General features: G+C 51.7%; 6 protein-coding genes and 1 pseudogene across 6 annotated transcripts; 4 read left to right on the top strand and 3 right to left on the bottom strand.

Moving 5' to 3' along the window:
* Positions 1 to 974: 974 nt before the first annotated feature.
* AA0111_g8019 (hypothetical protein) lies at positions 975 to 2,461 on the bottom strand (the record flags this gene model as incomplete). The annotated part of the gene is made up of 2 exons (XM_028654421.1): positions 975 to 1,500; positions 1,560 to 2,461. The coding sequence occupies 2 exons, from the start codon at positions 2,459 to 2,461 to the stop codon at positions 975 to 977; spliced, it is 1,428 nt and encodes a 475-aa protein (XP_028504321.1).
* A 728-nt stretch (positions 2,462 to 3,189) lies between these two features.
* On the top strand, positions 3,190 to 3,911 carry AA0111_g8020 (hypothetical protein; the record flags this gene model as incomplete). The annotated part of the gene is made up of 2 exons (XM_028654423.1): positions 3,190 to 3,450; positions 3,504 to 3,911. 2 exons carry the CDS (start codon positions 3,190 to 3,192, stop codon positions 3,909 to 3,911), a joined length of 669 nt encoding a protein of 222 aa, XP_028504456.1.
* Positions 3,912 to 4,167: 256 nt separating this feature from the next.
* AA0111_g8021 (hypothetical protein) lies at positions 4,168 to 4,635 on the bottom strand (the record flags this gene model as incomplete). The annotated part of the gene is made up of 4 exons (XM_028654424.1): positions 4,168 to 4,210; positions 4,288 to 4,467; positions 4,518 to 4,533; positions 4,593 to 4,635. The coding sequence occupies 4 exons, from the start codon at positions 4,633 to 4,635 to the stop codon at positions 4,168 to 4,170; spliced, it is 282 nt and encodes a 93-aa protein (XP_028504287.1).
* A 277-nt stretch (positions 4,636 to 4,912) lies between these two features.
* On the top strand, positions 4,913 to 7,305 carry AA0111_g8022 (Double-strand break repair protein; the record flags this gene model as incomplete). The annotated part of the gene is made up of 3 exons (XM_028654425.1): positions 4,913 to 4,940; positions 4,993 to 7,178; positions 7,228 to 7,305. 3 exons carry the CDS (start codon positions 4,913 to 4,915, stop codon positions 7,303 to 7,305), a joined length of 2,292 nt encoding a protein of 763 aa, XP_028504457.1.
* A 994-nt stretch (positions 7,306 to 8,299) lies between these two features.
* On the top strand, positions 8,300 to 11,461 carry AA0111_g8023 (hypothetical protein; the record flags this gene model as incomplete). Its single annotated transcript, XM_028654426.1, has 2 exons — positions 8,300 to 8,405; positions 8,625 to 11,461. The coding sequence occupies 2 exons, from the start codon at positions 8,300 to 8,302 to the stop codon at positions 11,459 to 11,461; spliced, it is 2,943 nt and encodes a 980-aa protein (XP_028504458.1).
* Positions 11,462 to 13,050: 1,589 nt separating this feature from the next.
* Positions 13,051 to 15,075, top strand: AA0111_g8024 (Serine/threonine-protein kinase; the record flags this gene model as incomplete). The annotated part of the gene is made up of 4 exons (XM_028654427.1): positions 13,051 to 13,879; positions 13,930 to 14,229; positions 14,276 to 14,660; positions 14,709 to 15,075. The coding sequence occupies 4 exons, from the start codon at positions 13,051 to 13,053 to the stop codon at positions 15,073 to 15,075; spliced, it is 1,881 nt and encodes a 626-aa protein (XP_028504459.1).
* An 806-nt stretch (positions 15,076 to 15,881) lies between these two features.
* AA0111_g8025 lies at positions 15,882 to 17,485 on the bottom strand (annotated as a pseudogene; the record flags this gene model as incomplete).
* Between the last annotated feature and the right edge of the window lie 934 nt (positions 17,486 to 18,419).

Raw genomic sequence — 18,419 nt, forward strand, 5'->3', positions numbered from 1 at the left:
TCCAAACCAGCCCGTATTGTTTGTCTGCAATATACAAGCCTTCATTCTTATGCCTAGCCAACTAGGCCTCAACTGTCCACCTTCTCCGCTCCATCAGGAGCACCACCATGTCTTCACACACTCTAGCCGCTGCATCCAGTACATCGGTACTGATAAGCTGCGAATGCTAATCCCGTTGGACGCGTGTTAACTCTTTGTAGCAAGACCAAGGCGCCTGATGCTGCACGTCAACGTGGATATGACATTCATGCCGCGAGGCTTGGACATGCGAATATCCTATCACCGCCACACTTTTATGAGGCTTGTTGCATGCGCCTCGGCAGCCCCATGTTTCATATATCCGACATTGATTTCAAACAATTTCTGTGCCTTGTCAACTACTTTCGGCCTTCTCCGTTGCACGTCTATATTAAACCTACGATCTGCCTTGATGCAGCTTGCAGAACCTTGAACGGTGGCTGGGATCTCACAGCGTTTAAACAAGTCCGAATCAACACCCGACGATTACAATTCGCACCATCCATAATCCCGGTACATGCTGCCTCGCCCCGACCCGCGATTACCTCAGACCAAATAAATTTCCATTAATAGTTACCTCACCCGATCAAATCTGAGGCATGCGAACGTGACCATCAATGAGCACTATATATAGGACCTCTTGGTATCCATTGCGCCCCCTCAAGACTATATTCTGCACGCAGAAGAATCACAGGCCACCTAGATAGTATCCACAAGGGCTATATGGAGTATTTTCCATGATATATATCCAGAACAGTACGATTGCTACAAACGTCGGAAGAAACCAGAGTGACAAGACATTCGCAAGGATAAAGTCTATAGATGCTCAACAATAGATGCAAAACAGGAACACATCCTCAAGGTACACACCATCGTCAGCTGAAGCTCCAGTACGCCGAAGTCTGGCGAAGGCATCTACAATACGGTTGAATCTTCCGTACAAGTCTAGATCAAACTCACTGCTCGATTGCCCGCAATCTCTCCATCTTCATCCTAGCCTTCTCCTCACTCCCAGCCCACCACCAAACCGCCCACCCAACTATGCTCCACTTCTTTCCCCACACCCCTCTCATCTCCCTCTTTCCTCTTTCCCTCACCTCGTCCTTCTCAAACGCCACCAAGACACGATCCACAAGGTACCGCCTCGCATGGTCCGGAACCTTGAACAAGGCTTCCCCAAGCGCCGATGGACTGATACCCCCTTGACTCATATCATGACTAGTTTGATGGAACGACGAACGCGTTATCAAGGTGAGGTGTGCGATCGATGTGCGTTGGAAGGACGGTTTGAGGTGTGTGCAATTGAGGTCGTGGCCGGGATAGAAGAGGGAGGGGAGGGGTCGACGGTATTTTTCGGTTGAGCAGGGAGTCGAAAGGAGGGGATAAGGCGGCTTACGAGATGTGCGGGAGCGGAGCGTTAGGTCGACGAGGTCAGGGGGTTGGAAGTAGGTTTGAGAGGCCATGAGGAAGAGCTGGAGTAATCTAACAACGGTAAGGGCCAGTATTGACACAGGGAAAGTGAGTAGGTAAAGTGTACGTACCTGGTGCAATGAGCCGTGTCCTTGGAAAAGTCGGACGCGAATGTGAAGGGTAGTTTTGAGGAGCTTGCATCTGCCATAAATAAAGCGTGGAGGGGAAGTAGATGATGGTACATGAACGTGAACACGGCGTGTCGATCCAGTTCGTCCAGTAGTGGTGTCCTAGTCTCCATTTCTATCCTCGCCTTCAACGCCCCCAGAATCTCGATCTGAACAGTGAAGTTTGCCGGATAAGCAAAGTTGGTCAAGACCCATCGTATCTCGTTGAGGAGCCAGACACAGGTTACAGCGGCATAGAAACGCTCTCTCTGATCCGCGTTCAATTCAGTGTAATACCATGTATGCGGCGTATTCGGGTTCCTTCGAGGTAGGTCTCCGTCTCTGAACTTCTGCTCGCGATCAACAAGTGTTGCAAAGCGATGGACAAACCGCTGTGCATCCGAGGTATCATCCACAGATAGGAAATCTTGCTCTTGAAGTTCTCGTTCCAGCCAAATGTTCTCCAGAACACGCAGCCCCTGGTACCTTGCCAGTATGTCACAAACCATGTCATCTGTCCATTCAGCCGGACTAGAACAACCCCTGGCAGTCTGCATCAATTGCGTTTCCCAGATACTGAAACTGAAGACTCCGGGTTGGCTGGCAGCGAATGGCATAGGATGTCGTTCCAAGTGCGCTACGATCTTGCGATGGAGGTCGAGGGATCTGCAAAGCTGGAAGTCATAGCGGTGTTGGGGTGAAGAGTGAATGATTGAGCGCATGATCTCGAGGTAGATGTTTTGTTTTTGGATGACATGATGAGTCTTACTGCACATTCGTCCGAAGTGGTGGACGTCGTCGATGCTACCTAAGTAGTGATAAATCTGTTCCAGGATTTCTGGTGGTAGATCGATGATTATGGCCATGGCTGGTGATATGCCATCCGGTGGGTGCCTCGCTGCGTAGTGTGGTGTGAAGTGACTGGTCTGCTGCCTGTCATGCGGACTCTGCGTGTACGTGTATCATAAGAAGAGACGCGTAGAGTGCAGTATCACATGTCATTCGTAAACAGTGATCGAGGATCAAGGGTTCGCAAGAATGATCAAAATGATGTATTACAAGTCGAACGCGGTTGAAGACGAGACGGCTTGGTGTCAACCTGGAGTGTCAAAGAGTGCGAACCGGGCAGTTGTCACTAACGCAAAGCAAAAGAAGCTGTCATATCCATCGAGTATGCATGTATCTGGAGATGCAGCTACACAAGGCTGAACCTTCATGTCCTTGGTTGGCTCTTTGCCTGGGTCAGGTGCTCCGGCAATCGCTCAGGGTCCCCAAGCTTGTGGTAGCGCAAACAGCCGCAACCGTCCCATCTGGCCTCTCATGTGCCGACTGTGGCATCTTGATTCACTCGTCAGAATCACCATAAGTCAAAGGCTTTAGAAGGCAACGTGAAAACGCGTCGTTGAGAGATGCAGTGCTGGTAGTTGGGCTATAACCACTCCGATTGGCTCCTTTTGGGCTTACCGCATTGGGCGACCGTGCTTGGCTCGCCGTTCACTCACTCCCGCGTTGTCTCCGCAGTCCGCAATCCAATCAATCCACCCCACGTCATACCTCGCACCACGTCGCAACTCATATCATTCGCATCGCAACCATGTCTGAAGAAAACTCGCAGCCCCCAGACACCAACATGGAGGTCAACGACGAACTCGACCACGCGGTGGATGACGAGATCAAGCAAGACGCGACACAACTGGAAGCCGACGCCATGAACCTCGACGGCGCAAACGATGCCGAACCCGCGACAGTCAACGGTGTAACAGACTCGGCCGCCGCGTTTGAAGCGCGCATACCAGCGAAGAAGGATGCGACGTTGCGCGAGTTCCTTGGCAAGATGGATGATTATGCGCCTATCGTATGCCGCGTCCCGTCCTCATACCAAGCATCGCGAACTAACCAGGCGACCAGATACCCGATGCAGTGACCAACTACTACCTGACCCGCGCCGGTCTGCCACCGCCACCCCAGACATCACAACATCTTGCACGTCTACTCGCTCTGGCGACACAGAAATTCATCGCCGACATTGCGGCCGACGCCTACCAATTCTCTCGCATCAGGTCGTCCAACACCACGAGTAACAACCCCATGGGTGGGGCAGGAGGAGCCCCGGCAGCTGCTGCACCTGGTGGTGCGCCTGGTGGAAAGGACAGTGGCTCAAAGACCAAGGACTACAACCTTGGCATCCAGCGACCAGGATATGGTGGTGGAGGTCAAGGTGGCAGTCAAGGCCGAACCGTGCTCACTATGGAGGATCTGGGCATGGCAGTAGGCGAATACGGAGTCAACATCAAACGTGGCGAGTTCTACCGTTAAGTCCACGGGTTTTGCTTAGGCAGCACTACATGAAAGCTGGTTCATGACGGGATGTGGCAATTTGGGATATCGACATGCATTTTAGGCGTTTGGAACCGGCATCACAGGCGCAGGGTACTTGGCCATTGGGAAGATTGAGGCATCTGGCCCACAAGCAGAGGGCTCCATCATATTTGTACAATAGCAGTACAGAATGGCTTCTAGATAAACCAAAATGATACCCAAACTCCCATTTGATGCACTTGTTTCCCGTTGCTCATTTGTTCTTCGTCTGCTTGTATGTGAACTGCTTCCGTGTTCTAGAATAACATGTCAGCGCTTCGTCGATCTATCTCCAACCAGCTCCAGTAAGACATGGAGGTTTTGGCACACGTACGGCGCAAATTCTCCCAGCTTACGTCCTACCATGTCCTCAGTTATGGTGAGGTCTAGGTAGCCCTTGCCGTTGTGTATCTGGAACTTGAGGCCGACGAAATTCGGTAATATCGTAGCCGAGCGCGCTTGTGTCTTGATCGGCGGCGTCCTTTCGCCAGCCTTTTTCTGTACTATTGGTAGGCTTCGAGATGATTAGGGCGGTTTTCGCAGGGCTTGATTGCAGTGGCTTACGGGACGATATTGGGTCCTAGCAGGACGTTAGTCTTTTGATCCTGTAGGATTTGGAAGCAATGCGTAGTATCTCACCTTTCCAGACCGATCGAGCGCAGAGCGCCCGTGTGGGAAACATTGCGACGTAGGGCGTGAAAGATGAGGTCGGCGAATGTTTTCGACGGCTTCCGATGGCCTCACGAAATGCACGTGAGAACGCGGGGGACGCTAGGGGCTTGGCTTAGGCGGAAGCGCGTCGCGAGTCGTGAGTAATTGCTCGCCATCTTTTGGCCTGTAGTGGCGTGTTTGCCTGGAGAGACTACTACAGTGCTTCAAGGGAGACATTGAATTCGCGGAATCACTCCCACCAGCGCCAGAAGTCACGGAGCCGAACTACCACAGATCAGCCGCCCACTATGCCCCCACGACGCGGTGCGCAGCAGAGTATGGGCAAACTTGAGATGTATCGACAAGCATGTTCTAACGAGACTTCTAGGCGCAGACACGATCCGGATACTTGTCGCCACAGATAGCCATGTCGGATATAATGAACGCGATGCAGAGCGAAAGGACGACAGTTGGAGGACATTCCACGAAGTCATGTGCCTAGCGAAAGAGCACGATGTGGACATGGTACTGCATGCGGGAGACCTCTTTCACGAGAACAAGCCGTCGAGGAAGTCCATGTACCATGTCATGAAATCACTGCGTCAGAACTGTCTCGGCGAGAAGCCATGCGAACTGGAGATGCTGAGCGATGCAAGCGAGAACTTTGGGGGCATGTTCGACCACGTCAACTACGAGGATGAAGATATAAACATTGCTATACCTGTGTTTGCCATTCATGGTAATCACGACGACCCGTCAGGCGAAGGCTCGTTCTCTCCTCTCGATCTGTTGCAGGCGTCTGGCTTCGTCAACTATTTTGGTCGCACACCGGAAGTCGATAAAATCGCAGTGAAGCCTGTGCTACTTCAAAAGGGCGGCACCAAACTCGCTCTCTACGGTCTCAGCAACGTTCGTGATGAGCGCTTGTTCCACACCTGGCGGGACGGTAATGTCAAGTTCTTCCAACCTGGTATGCAAAAGGACGAGTGGTTCAACCTCATGAGCGTGCATCAAAATCATCATGCACATACGCCGACCAGCTATCTTCCCGAGAACTTTCTACCAGAGTTTATGGATCTTGTTGTATGGGGTCACGAGCACGAATGTTTGATTGACCCGCGATACAACCCTGAGATGGGCTTCCATGTCATGCAGCCCGGCTCCTCAGTGGCTACGTCATTGATGCCTGGAGAGGCGGTTCCCAAGCACGTTTGCATTTTGAGCGTCACTGGCAAAGAGTTTACAACTGAAAACATCCGCCTGAAAACGGTCAGACCCTTTATCATGAAAGAAATTGTGCTTGCAGAAGAGAGGGAAATTAAAGAAAAAGAGATATGGCGCGTCCGCGATGTCAGCGATAACCGTGCAAAGATAACCCAATACCTGAACCAGGTTATCGAGGAGCTGATTCAGGAAGCGAACAGGGAGTGGCTTGAACTTCAAGAAGACAGGGAAGAAGACGATGACATCGAACCGCCAAAACCGCTTGTCCGACTGCGTGTCGAGTACACAGCTCCAGGAGGGGGCGAATTCCATTGCGAGAATCCGCAGCGTATTTCGAATCGCTTCATGGGTAAGGTAGCCAACATCAACGATATTGTACAGTTTCACCGGAAAAAGAAACCAGCGAACCGCGCATTGAAGAGCACGGCTGAAGAGCCAGACGAGGATATCCTGGCTGAGCTTTCGATAGACTCAGTCAAGGTCGACAAGCTGGTCAAAGAATTCCTCACAGCTCAAACCCTGACAATCTTGCCGCAGAATTCCTTTGGAGATGCAGTGTCCCAGTTTGTGGACAAGGACGACAAGCATGCCATGGAGACTTTCGTTGGAGACAGCCTCAAAAATCAGCTCAAGCACCTCATGGCCGCCAACGAAATCGAAGAAGAAGAGATTACCAAGGAGATGGCGGAATATCGCGAACAACTGGAGGATCTGTTCGCTTCAGGACAGTTGAAGAAGACACGGAGGTCAAAGGTCAAACCCAAGCCAGCTGGATGGGACAGTGACTTCGACGGGTCTTGGGCTGATCAGCCTGCTGCTCTCATCCGTTCTGACAATGAAGGCGAGAAAGACGATGACGAGAGCTTGGCTTCCATAACCACGAAGAAAGCTGCTCCACGCGGTCGCGGCAAAGCGGCTGGCACAAGTCGTGCAACTGCCGCTGCTGCCAAAAAGGCCGCACCTAAGAAGGCTGCGCCAGTAGCCAGAGCTACAGGCGGCCGAGGCAAGAAAAAGGCTGTTGTCGAAGAAGAGGAATCTGATAACGACGAAGACGTGATCATGATCGACGATGACGACGATGAAGAAGTTCCAGAAGAAGATGACGAAGATAGCGCGGAAGACCTTTTCGTTGCCTCGCAGAAGAAACCTCCGGCAAGGAAGGCCGCTGCGAGGACGACAACCAAACCCCCGGCGAAGGCCAAGTCGCCGGCTAAGAAGACGACGACTACAAGGGTCAAGGCGGGATCTGCGGCTACGCAGACAAAGTTGAACTTCTCGCAGACGCTTACGCAGCGTAGTCAGCCCACGCGAGCTGCGCCGTCGAGGGGAAAGAAGGCTGTTCAGGAGCCGGTAAGTGACGATAATGGTATTGATAAAGGTTGAGCTAATATGGGCATAGAGTGATGATGAGATTGAGTCTGATGACGCCTTTGAGTCGGCGCCGCCGCCTAGTGCTAGACCCACAAGGAGGAGGTAAAGGTACAGAGGACGTCAGAAGTGTTCTGAACATCGAAATACATGAGCAGGAGGCGCGAAGAGACATATATGGTACAGCATATTCAGCATGGAGCATAGCGAGGGCGTCAAGGCGTTAAGAGGAAAACTATGATAGGACCCTGGAAGCCAGCGAGCTTTGTTACCCAAGTACGTGTGACCGTACTTTGTATGCTCATATTCTCTACTAGAGCTGTATGCCCAGGCTTACGCAGCATTCATCTGCCTTCAGAAGAGTGTGTGCGTCGAGTTTTTCTACATCTGCGGTTTCTCAACGAGCCAGTAGGTGGCTCGCTCATTCCTAGAGCTTAGTACTCGGGAGTTTCTTCTTGCATCACATATGAGACTCTATCGTCGCGCCTGAATGCCGGAGTAAAAGCCGGAGTATTCGCTTATCCATGTCTTCAGTGTCGACTGCTCTTGCCTTCTCAATCTCACCTAGCAGCCGCGCTCGTCCGCATGTCCACTTCTATAAATCTCACGATGCTCTTCTTCAACCCTTCCTACATCGTCGCTGTGTCGTCTGTTTCCTCAGTGGCCAACCCCGATCGTCTCTTACACTGGCAGTTGCGGCAGAATGCAGGGTATAACAACCTACGCAACCTCTTCCTCTGTCCTTCTCCTCAACACACTCATTTTGGTTCCATCTTCTTGTTCCGTCTCGCCATCTTTCGCATTGCTGCACTTGGGCTTTTTGGATAGCTGTCGTTCACTTCTTGTTCGCATTGCCTCACCATCGATCAGATTTGAGGTATGTCATCTCTGCTACACCAATCATGACCCTCAACTATACCCCCAATATTGAAGTACCGTATGCTGCAAGGAAGTCATACTGACGAAAGCAGGATATTCACATCACACCGTCTCAACCTTTTTCGCTTCTCCAGCTCCACGTCTCATTGACCCCATAATACCAGCGGCTCAATCAGGTTGGCGGCTCGCTGTCTACGGTACCCACTTAGGGTGACAGACCCTCCATGATGTCGTTCGCATACAAGGTGGACGAACTGCTTGCACTTCGCGACTCGGTGTCGGAATCAGCTGTGTCGATTGAGAAGTTTCCTAATGAGGATGTGATCAGAGGTCAGTCCCGGACCTGCCCTCTTCTGTCCTTCACCTTTCTCCTTCACCTTCCACCTTCTCCACCAAGGAGTATAGTATCCAGATGCGGCGTATCCTGCACGCCCTCAACCACACACGCTGCGACCGACGATCCCTACTACACTACACCACCTCAAGCCTCGTCGTCTTGGTTACTACCATTGCTATAAGGCGAGCACAGCTGATCGTCCTCATATACAGAACACGTTCTACGCCCCTCGGTGTCCGCTTCGGCAAATCTGTCTAGCAGAGCATCGAACAGAAGCCTACGTGTGCCCACTCCGGCGGCTCTCGTCCCTTTCGGCCCTCAGAAGCGGCCATCGCCGACGCCGTCGATTAAGCGTGGTAAAGCAGAGAAACTCCTCAAAGAACACGGAAGTCCCCCTGGTATACGAGTTACCGCGGGTGGCCGTATAGTTCCTAGCGATCTTCCACCGCTCGGCACGTCCCGATACGGCGACACCGCTTACAGATCGCAACCACCACTGCGTGTCGCCCCAGGCAATATCCCTCAACTGCAGACACAACCAAACGGCAACAATACCGCTCGCGTTGAAGTCGTTGGCGGTCAACCAGTCATCTTTGTTGGTGATCGCATGTTCGCACTGCCAGCAGTCAACGCAACCAACCCCACGATACCTCCCACTGGCCCCGCTACTATGGACACGATGGCCAAACAGATGCTGGGCGCTTCCACGTTGGCTACTCACAATGCTCAAACGGGAGGCGCTTTTGGGCCATCACGTTCCAGTACTCACACACCATTTGCTGGCCTGGACCTGACGACACTCAAGGCGCAACAAGCGCTGAAGAAGCAAGAGCTGCGAACAGTAGAGCAGACCGAGGTATTGCAAGCTGGTCACCAGAGCGAGGCATGGCGCGCGGGAATGATCGAAAAGAAGCGGTGCCTGATCGTCGAGCTTGATGCGCTTCGAAAGCAAATAACAGCCGATGAATCAGAGGGTAGTACTGCTCAACATAGCGCCTTCTCTGGAGCGAACGCTTTAGGCTCAGCACCTATGCCGACTTTTGGATCGCAATACCAGCCAGGATATGCTCCTCCCATGTACGCATTCGCAGCACCGTATTCACCTCTGCCAATGTTCCAACCCTCAGCCCAGCCTTTTGGTCAATTTCCCAACTTTACTGCTGTCGAGCCTACACCTTTTGTCCCAGCCGCGGCAAACCCCCCTCATTCTCCTCCAGGATCAGCTAGTCGTCGTTCTAGAGCTATTGAGATCAAGCCACCACCTCCAGAGGATGTCAAGAAGGGATCTATCCTGAACCCAAAGAGCCCTACATACGAGCCCGTTACCAAGTCCAGCACCACGCAAGGCGCTGTACCGCCCACTCCCTCGCCAGAGAGGCGATCTCCGTGGCGAGCACAACAACAGCAAGAACAGGGCAAACATGACCGCCGGGCGTCATCGCAGAAGCATAGTCTGTCTAGCGTTGATACCATGGATTTCTTCCCTACAAACACACATGAGCATTCCTCAACACGCGTAGCCCCACAGGCCAAGGAGACCGGGCACTCGTCCGATGAAAATACTGCTGTCCCATCTACACCGGAGAAACACTGGCCTGCTAGTCCTTGGAATGAAGGCGATTCTGGTCGCTCAAGGCAAAACGAGCCTGCGCCCAAGCTCACTTCGTGGCCTGAGGCATTTGGCAAACAACCTTCTATGACTGCTGTACAGCAGAACGCTTTTGAGAAGCCCTTCTCCACCATGGTTGAGCGAGCTCCTGCAATGGGCATCAACACGTCCACTTCCGCTTCGAGTAGCTTCATCGCGCCACGCGCCAACTCGGACCAACGTACTAGTATAGGTGAGAACTGGCCGTTCCATGGCAAGCCGGTGACATATGTTCCGTCCACATATCAGGAGGGCTACCAGGCCGGTTACGACCATGTTGGCATTCCTGACAGTCCCGAGGTTCTGCAAGGCTACATTCAGGGTCTTTTGCACTTCCTCACAGATGAGTCGAAGAAGCGTCAAGCTGAGTATCAACACGGCATTGACTCTAGGACACCCTCGTTACGAGCGTTAGTTGCCGGGTCTCTTCCCCAAGATCCTGCTGCCAGTATGCCTTTGAACAACAACAACGCCAATGGAGGTCAGGAAAATATTCACTCAACGAAGGGCAATCTGCAAGATGATGTCCGTCGTGACTCGGGATACGGTCAGCAAGGGAATGTTAAGGAAATTCCAGTGCAATACATGGCTCGCTGCGAAGTTATTCCGGAACGCCATCGCATCGCCTCTGCCGCGCAGCACCTGAACCCTCCAGTGAACGTTCCACGGAGGCTTGCGTCTAACTACCGACAGGCTGCGTTTCCGAGCATCGAGAACGATACAAGTCGAGGCATGAAGAATCCAATTAATTTTTCCAAGGCGAACAACCCCTTAGACAGTGGCGTGGTTCAGCATATCTTCGGCAATCAAACCCAGAATCGCAACTATGGCACGTCACTGAGCTCGCAGCGCTTCTACCCAACGCTCAAGGAAGTGAGTCTGGGCGAACTTGGTACCCATGGCGCACCTGTCCCTCGGCACTTTGGTAACCACCGCTTGTCAGGACTGGACGGCGCCATGGACGATTTGTCGGAGATAATCAACGATACGCCTATTGACGAGCGTCAGTCTTCGGTTGCAGGGGACCTTCGTTCGGCTGAAGCACCTGTCCCCTTTGAATATGAGGAGAGCAGTACAAGCTGCTTCAAGGTGCCCAGCAGTAAGGGCAAGCAGAAAGCGACGTCTTCTCCAGCAAAGGCCGCGGATGTCGAGCGTAGTGCTGCTACATCTTCGCCAGCCAACCCACCTAGCTCGCCTAAGAAGTCCGGAGAGCATTCACCCGCAAAAGCGAAGCTGGAACAGGTGACCAACAAGTTTCGACGTAGCAAGAAGGACGACCCTCGAACCATGTCTCCAGACGAGAGGCAGAAACGTTCAGACAAGTGGCGACAGCGCTTTCGGGACCTGAAGAGGACGGAGATCGAGGAGATCGAGGCGCATCGTAGGAACTCGCGCACCTGATCGTTGATTGTGGTCTGCCGTCGTCTACTTCGGATTACTTGGATAGGTCATTGCATCTATTCGACCTCGACGTGAACCAAGTCCACTCTTGACGCTCCTCTCCGTACAGGAGATTGCTTCTGAATTCGGCCGAGAATTACTCTCATGGAGTAAGCACTATCATCGATACCTCCTTTTAACAACAACATCTTTCCGATTGACAAGTCTCTTTTGCAACCCCCTACTATGGCACAGTGGTCGCTATGGTGGCCCAGATATTCTCCGAGTTTTTTCTTCAACATTTGTTCCGATAATAGGTGGACTAGCAGAAGGCGGCAGGGGATGTGTCATGGGCGAAGACAAGTCGTTCTGGTCAACTATGCACCTTCTCATCTCCTTTCTGTCAGCATCTTGCGTATAGATTCAGTCATTGTATAATAGGTAGCCAGCATACTCATCCGTTGCATCGTAGAATAATGAAGATTTGTCTCATAATCAGTATAGTTTAGTGACAGCCGGTTTGTTCCTTGGACTTAAAGTGAGCTGACGAGGTTCATGGTGCACGGCCGATATATCGGAGTGACGGATGAGGTCCGAAACTTGCGCTAAACTGAAATAGCAATGGTTCTAGAACAGATTGGCGTCCGAGACGGTCGTCAATGGACGAAATGGCGGAAACATGCGCGTCTTTTGTGAGCTGTCATACATCATCTACATCATCTCCAGCGCATACATTGTGTAGTTGGAGTGTAAGACGGCTTCACCATGGCAACGACCAAGGGTCAATCAATCACGATGGATCTTGTGTCGGATTCACACAGCCGCGTTTGGTGCGATGACGTGCCGTTATGCTTTCGCGTTGCTGATAAATCGGGCAATAGCGTGATTTGTCCTCCAGTCGTGGGGAAGTGCTAGGACGGTTCAGTAGTCATTTCAGGCCAGAGGCGCGGCGCAGGGCTCGGGAAGGCGGATATGCATCATCACGAAGGCGCCATCGCGTGTAGGTGAGAGCGAGGGTTTGCGCTGCTTGGAAATACACATGTGCTGTGACTATGGCCATGTAGCAGGCTGATTGGTGACGAGTGAGACGGCCCTGTCTTGCTGGCTGGTTGTGGTGCTAGCTGGCCTTCGAACGCGGCTTCCCTTGGTAGACAGGGATCCGGAAGTCCCCACTTGCCCTCCGCCATCATTCGCCGCAGTCCCAAGTGGTCTCCGGCACGGCTCTGGCTTCCTTCCTTCCCAACCTGCTGGCTGGCCCTACTATACTGCCACGAACTCCTCTTTCCCCTACTCTCTGCTCTTCTTCTCCTCTTCTCCTCGCCGCCAATACCATCAGCCCGCATCTCCCTCTCCCATCGCCTGTGCCTGCGCCTTAGTGACGGGGTCATTCTTTCACCAAGCCGCCCCAGCCACCCGCACAGCGACCCTGGACATTGACCTCACCCGACGTGCCATGGCCCACTGACCGTGCAACGCGCAACCGTCACCTCCCTGCACCCGGCCATCTCTCCGAACTCCGCACACCAGAGTCGCCCGCTGCACCCTCGCATCGATTCTGTGCAACCGATATGACGCAGCTCTTTAACTCGTCCGCATCAAGTCACTCCACCATGGCCGAAAAGACGGAGAAACGCACCTTCTCGGGCAAGGCGCTGTCCACCAACAAGTCAGTCAATGCAAAGGATGGCCAGGTCTCCCAACGGATCAAGAACTTTTTCCGCATCAACAGCAGCAACGACACCCGCAAGCTCTCCGACGAGGCAAATCCCAAGAACGAAAAGTCGGGCTTCCGCCAGTCGAGGTTCATTCCCCACATCTCGCGCAATCGCTCGCAGACTGTCGCCAGCGAAGGCAACCCCTTGGATGACAGCGTGTCGCCTACCGCGCACGCCAACCCATACTTCGCCCACCAAGGACCACCGGCCCTGCGCCATCACAACGCCGGCAGTGTACCTCCATCGCCTCCAGACACCCCTGAGGTGCCCAAGACGCAACTGAACGGCGCAGCGACTACCGACGATCACGCCACGAATGCTGGGAAAGAGGAATTGGCTAGGAAACTACGAAGGGTAGCTTCCGCACCTAATGCCCAAGGTCTCTTTTCCTCGGGGAAGAACACTGAGAGACCACAGACCGCAGAACTTGGCAAGCAGCCTGTGCTACACCACCCGAACTCGTCCACCTTGAGCATGGTCGAGACAAATTCGCAAGATCCAACTCATCTTCTACCAATAGAAGCTGGCAAACCCATACCCTCGGCAGGCCAAATCCGCCAGTCTGTGGCTTTCAGGAGAACCTACAGCTCCAACTCTATCAAGGTCCGCAACGTCGAGGTCGGGCCAGGGAGCTTCGACAAGATCAAGTTGATTGGCAAGGGCGATGTTGGAAAGGTATACTTAGTACGGGAGAAGAAGTCTAGCAGGCTATATGCTATGAAGGGTATGCGAGCCAATTCGTAACTACAAATCCACTTGCGCTAACAAGTACAGTGCTGAGCAAAAAGGAAATGATCAAGCGGAACAAGATCAAGCGTGCCTTGGCCGAGCAGGAAATTCTGGCAACCAGCAACCACCCTTTTATCGTTACTCTATACCACTCTTTCCAGTCCGAGGATCATCTTTACCTCTGCATGGAATACTGTAGTGGTGGTGAGTTCTTCAGAGCGCTGCAAACACGACCAAACAAGTGTGTCGATGAGGATGCCGCACGCTTCTATGCGGCTGAAGTCACAGCCGCCTTGGAATACCTCCATTTGATGGGTTTTATCTACCGAGACTTGAAGCCAGAGAGTATGTCGCTTCTCAATCCTTGCGCACCTCATGCTAACAAATTCAGACATCCTTCTCCATCAATCTGGTCACATAATGCTGTCAGACTTCGATTTGTCGAAACAGTCTGAACCCGGCGGTCGCCCGACCATGATTCTCAGCGGCCGAAGCGGTACATCATCAAACAATCTGCCTACTATTGACACAAAATCGTGCATAAACAACTTCCGAACCAACTCGTTTGTTGGTACCGAGGAGTACATCGCGCCAGAAGTCATCAAGGGCTGTGGACACACAAGTGCGGTCGATTGGTGGACCCTTGGTATATTGATATACGAGATGTTGTATGGAACTACGCCTTTCAAGGGCAAGAACCGCAATGCAACGTTTGCCAACATTCTCCGGGACGAGGTACCCTTCCCGGAGGGTTCTGGCGCGCCGCAAGTATCGAAGTAAGTTTGGACCTGCATGTGTTGAGAATCTTGTCCTAACAACCCCAGTCTCTGTAAAGCAATCATTCGCAAACTCCTGATCAAAGACGAAACCCGACGCCTCGGATCTCGTGCTGGCGCTTCCGACATCAAGACCGCACCCTTCTTTAAGACAACGCAGTGGGCCCTACTACGGCACATGAAGCCACCGATTGTCCCTCACCAGGGCCAAGGTATCGAGACGCCCAACTTCCGGAATGTTAAGGAATCCCATAGTATTGATATTGGAGCTGCGAGGGTCCAGGGCGTCCCGCTAGATTCAGGTCTCGCTACACCCATGGGCGAACTTGCAGATCCGTTTGAGGAATTCAACAGTGTCACTCTGCATCATGACGGAGATGATCACCATCATCAAGAGAGTCATGGGCAACGGTAGACTGGGAGTAATCCGAAAGAAGACGTAAAACACGTAGTGTGCTCATCACAGCACCTGAGTACCTCCTTTCTACGGGAGGGCTTTCTCTTGACTCCACTCATTTGTTGCGAAAGGATCATAGACAAATGGGCTTCTTACTCGTCACAGCGGCGTTCCAGGGTATTGGGTCATCCAACTTCTTCGTTTCTCGATCGCGCCGGAGATTTCTTCAGGGCTTTTTTGTTATCAATCAGCATCTCATTTTGCTGGAAAATTATCTCTGGCGTTGTCTGTAATTTTTTGTTGTGAGCATGAATCATGCTATACTGGTCTCGTCTGGTCTGGTCTGAGAGCGGAGGCGGCTTGGGCAGAGAGATATATCGATGGGCTGGGTTGAGGGATTACTGCAAGGGGGAGGGAAAGGGCAGAAGCAATGAGAAAGATATCTTTGAGGCAGTGCTGTCGCAAAGTGAAGTGACTCAAGTTTTCAACGTGACGAGATGTAAGTTCAAAGTTTGGAACACTCGGGATTCAAGTGGTGATGATTATAAGAAGAGTGGATCAAGGGCCGTTCGGATTGGCTTGGAATCAGTGGGGAAGACGCGATAACTAACTGCTAAAAGGAATGTCTATTACAAACGACACGAGGGTACAGTATATTCGGCAACCTGGATATATAAACGCCACGACGCCCACCAGTCATGCAGAGTGATATACCAATGGCTAGAGGAAAACATCTGCCACCGCGTTGACCGCTACCCACATTCCTTCCGTATGCCAGCTCAATAACTCCAATAGCCCACGCGCGCCTCCAAGCTACCCGAATTTCAAGTCCACAGCCACTTACGACAGTTCTTCGCACCACAGAGACAAGGTATCGCACCTTCACCCGGCTCATCCATCTCGTCCCCCTCTTCCTTGTCCAGATAGTCAAACGTTAGTTCCTCGCCCTTGGGAACGAACCTACGGGCAAAGAACGCAATATCGTAAACTCTCGGATCATGCTTGTTGTACGAGACGGTATACTGCCGGCAGTTGGGATCACATGAGTGGTTGATGAACTTGGTTGGTCCACCCATGAATTCGCCGTCTACGACGTAGAGATCTTTTTCGTCCAGGCCCTCTGACTCAGCAAACTTGTCGAGAGAGTACAGATACGACATTTTTGCTTTTGAGGAAGAAGTCTCACGACGTGTAGCTTCGGCGTCGGTGATGACTTCTCCGCGGTAGGTATCGATGAATTGGCCTTCGTGAAGATCTTCCTATAATAGTGAGTTCAACGTTAGTGGATGTCTCGCGAATACTGGTCTTTTTTTTTTTCAAAACTTACTTTGCAGCGTAGTCCCCAGCCACGCCCGTCATTCGCTCTGAAGATCTCGACTTCCACTTGACGACCGAATTGCACGTTCTTGTTACGGCAGTAGGGACCACATCTGCATTTTTCGTTGCACTCGTAGATTGGTCGACGGGAGTTCAGGTAAAAGGGCACGAGACAGCCGGTCTTCTCTCGTTTAGTGCCTTCAGCAAAGTATGGAAACTTCTTGGGGAACCCCATGGTAGACGCTCCAGTGTCGAGAGCTTCTTGATATTCCCGCTTGCCTTGATCGTCAAGGCGGCTCTCATCGACTGCAGCATACTCGAGACAGTCGCATTTCTTTGTGTACTCGCATCCAATTTCGCGGCCCATTTGTGGTGAGCATTGCATGCAGCCTTGTTGCGTTTCAGTAGATGCACGGTAGACGCCTTGTTGCAGCACGTAATCGGAAATGTATCGAAATCGCAAGGATGGAGTGGCATTGTCAACCACATTGAACAAGTGGATGCGTTTGCCCGGTAGTTTCTCCAGTCTACGTACATACTCGTTGCGGATCAAGGTTTGTGCTTTGCCCACACTGGCATGATGTGCAGACCGGTTCATCTCCAGTGTGGGGATATCACGGATCTCAAGTTCCGGTATACCTTGACCTGATGCCTGTGTTGCATATTAGTGGTGAGAGAAGGCAGTCTGCTGGAAGACTCACTTTACGACAAAAGATGTGGCCATATTCATCGGCATCTAGAACACCGTTGTAGATGTCGATGGTAGGAGACGTAGATGTATCGACACAAGGTAAAGATGGTGACCGAGACGCTGACGGCGTCCGGTGTTCTTGAAGTCGTCGGTCAAAAGGTGATGAGCGACGGTCATGTTCCGATTCCTCGTTAGGGCTCTTCCTTTTCCTGGATGTTTTTGTCTGCTGAATTGATGTCGTATTCCTTGAAGTAATTAGCAACAAGCTATAGTGATGGGGAGATGTAGCTTGCTTTTCCCTCTCTTCAAGGTAATCTTGAATGTGTTCTAAGCAGCGCACTAGCTCCTTCACCGAATGCCAACTAAGAGGCGGTTTTGTAGTCGATGTTTCCGCTTTCCATCGTACTAGGTATTGCTCATCCTGGATCTTGATATCAGCACGGAGCACGGGCCATACAGGGTGAAGGAGTACCAACGCCGTTTTCAAAGCGATTTGCGACAACAGAGTGCACCTAGAGACAATGTAAGTGTTATTGCGTGCACGCTTAGGGCTTTAGGAAGCACTTACGCGGTCTACGCGAACACGGCGCCTCGCGTGTCCGTTCGTCGGAATCACGACCATAGCCGGCATCCCTGAACCCGCAACTGCATCGCGTTAGCCTTACTAACAGTCTAGTTGAAATCTTTTAGAGTATTTCTAGCAAATAATTTAAAGCATAGATTGCGCTGTAGTATAGATTTACGCTGTAAGAGTAATTAATCTAGAAGATTATAGAGTTGTTCAAGATTTGAATTCAGAAATAAGTCTTACTAGAGAGATTACTAGCGAGATAAAGTTATAGTAGACGTCTGCTTCCGTTGTTAGAAAAGAAATAAAGTTAGGCACCTTAATTCTAGGGTAGGTTTGCGAGTGTACCGCGGGTACAGCAAACACTACTTAGTAAGCATGTGCACAGACTACACTGTTAGTGATTTCTCACTAGTAAATCTATATGCCTATCTTACCTAGGTAAACATCGCTTTGAAGGTTACTGCCTTCTACTAGAAGATATGCTAGCATTTTCTCCACTCTCGCAAAATTGCGAGACTGTTCAGATTTGGCCCCTCTATACCTGAACGTAGCCTCTACATGCTAAATTCACATGCCTAGAGCTAACGCGTGCAACTCTTATGGCAGATTGCTCTCAACAAAGACGCACAGTGCGATTCTCTCACATGCTCGTGTCTGCAATGTTCGTGAACTTCCTGTGATGCGCTAATCTGAATGTAGCGCGGCTGTAGTGGTTTATCGCTATCTTAGCGCCATCAGCCCTCCAAAAAAAGTTTGGCCGCAACTCAAGCCTCTGAGCGGAGA

The sequence above is a fragment of the Alternaria arborescens genome, assembly GCF_004154835.1.
Source record: "Alternaria arborescens strain FERA 675 chromosome Unknown contig_19, whole genome shotgun sequence".
NCBI classification, from domain to species: Eukaryota; Fungi; Ascomycota; class Dothideomycetes; order Pleosporales; family Pleosporaceae; genus Alternaria; species Alternaria arborescens.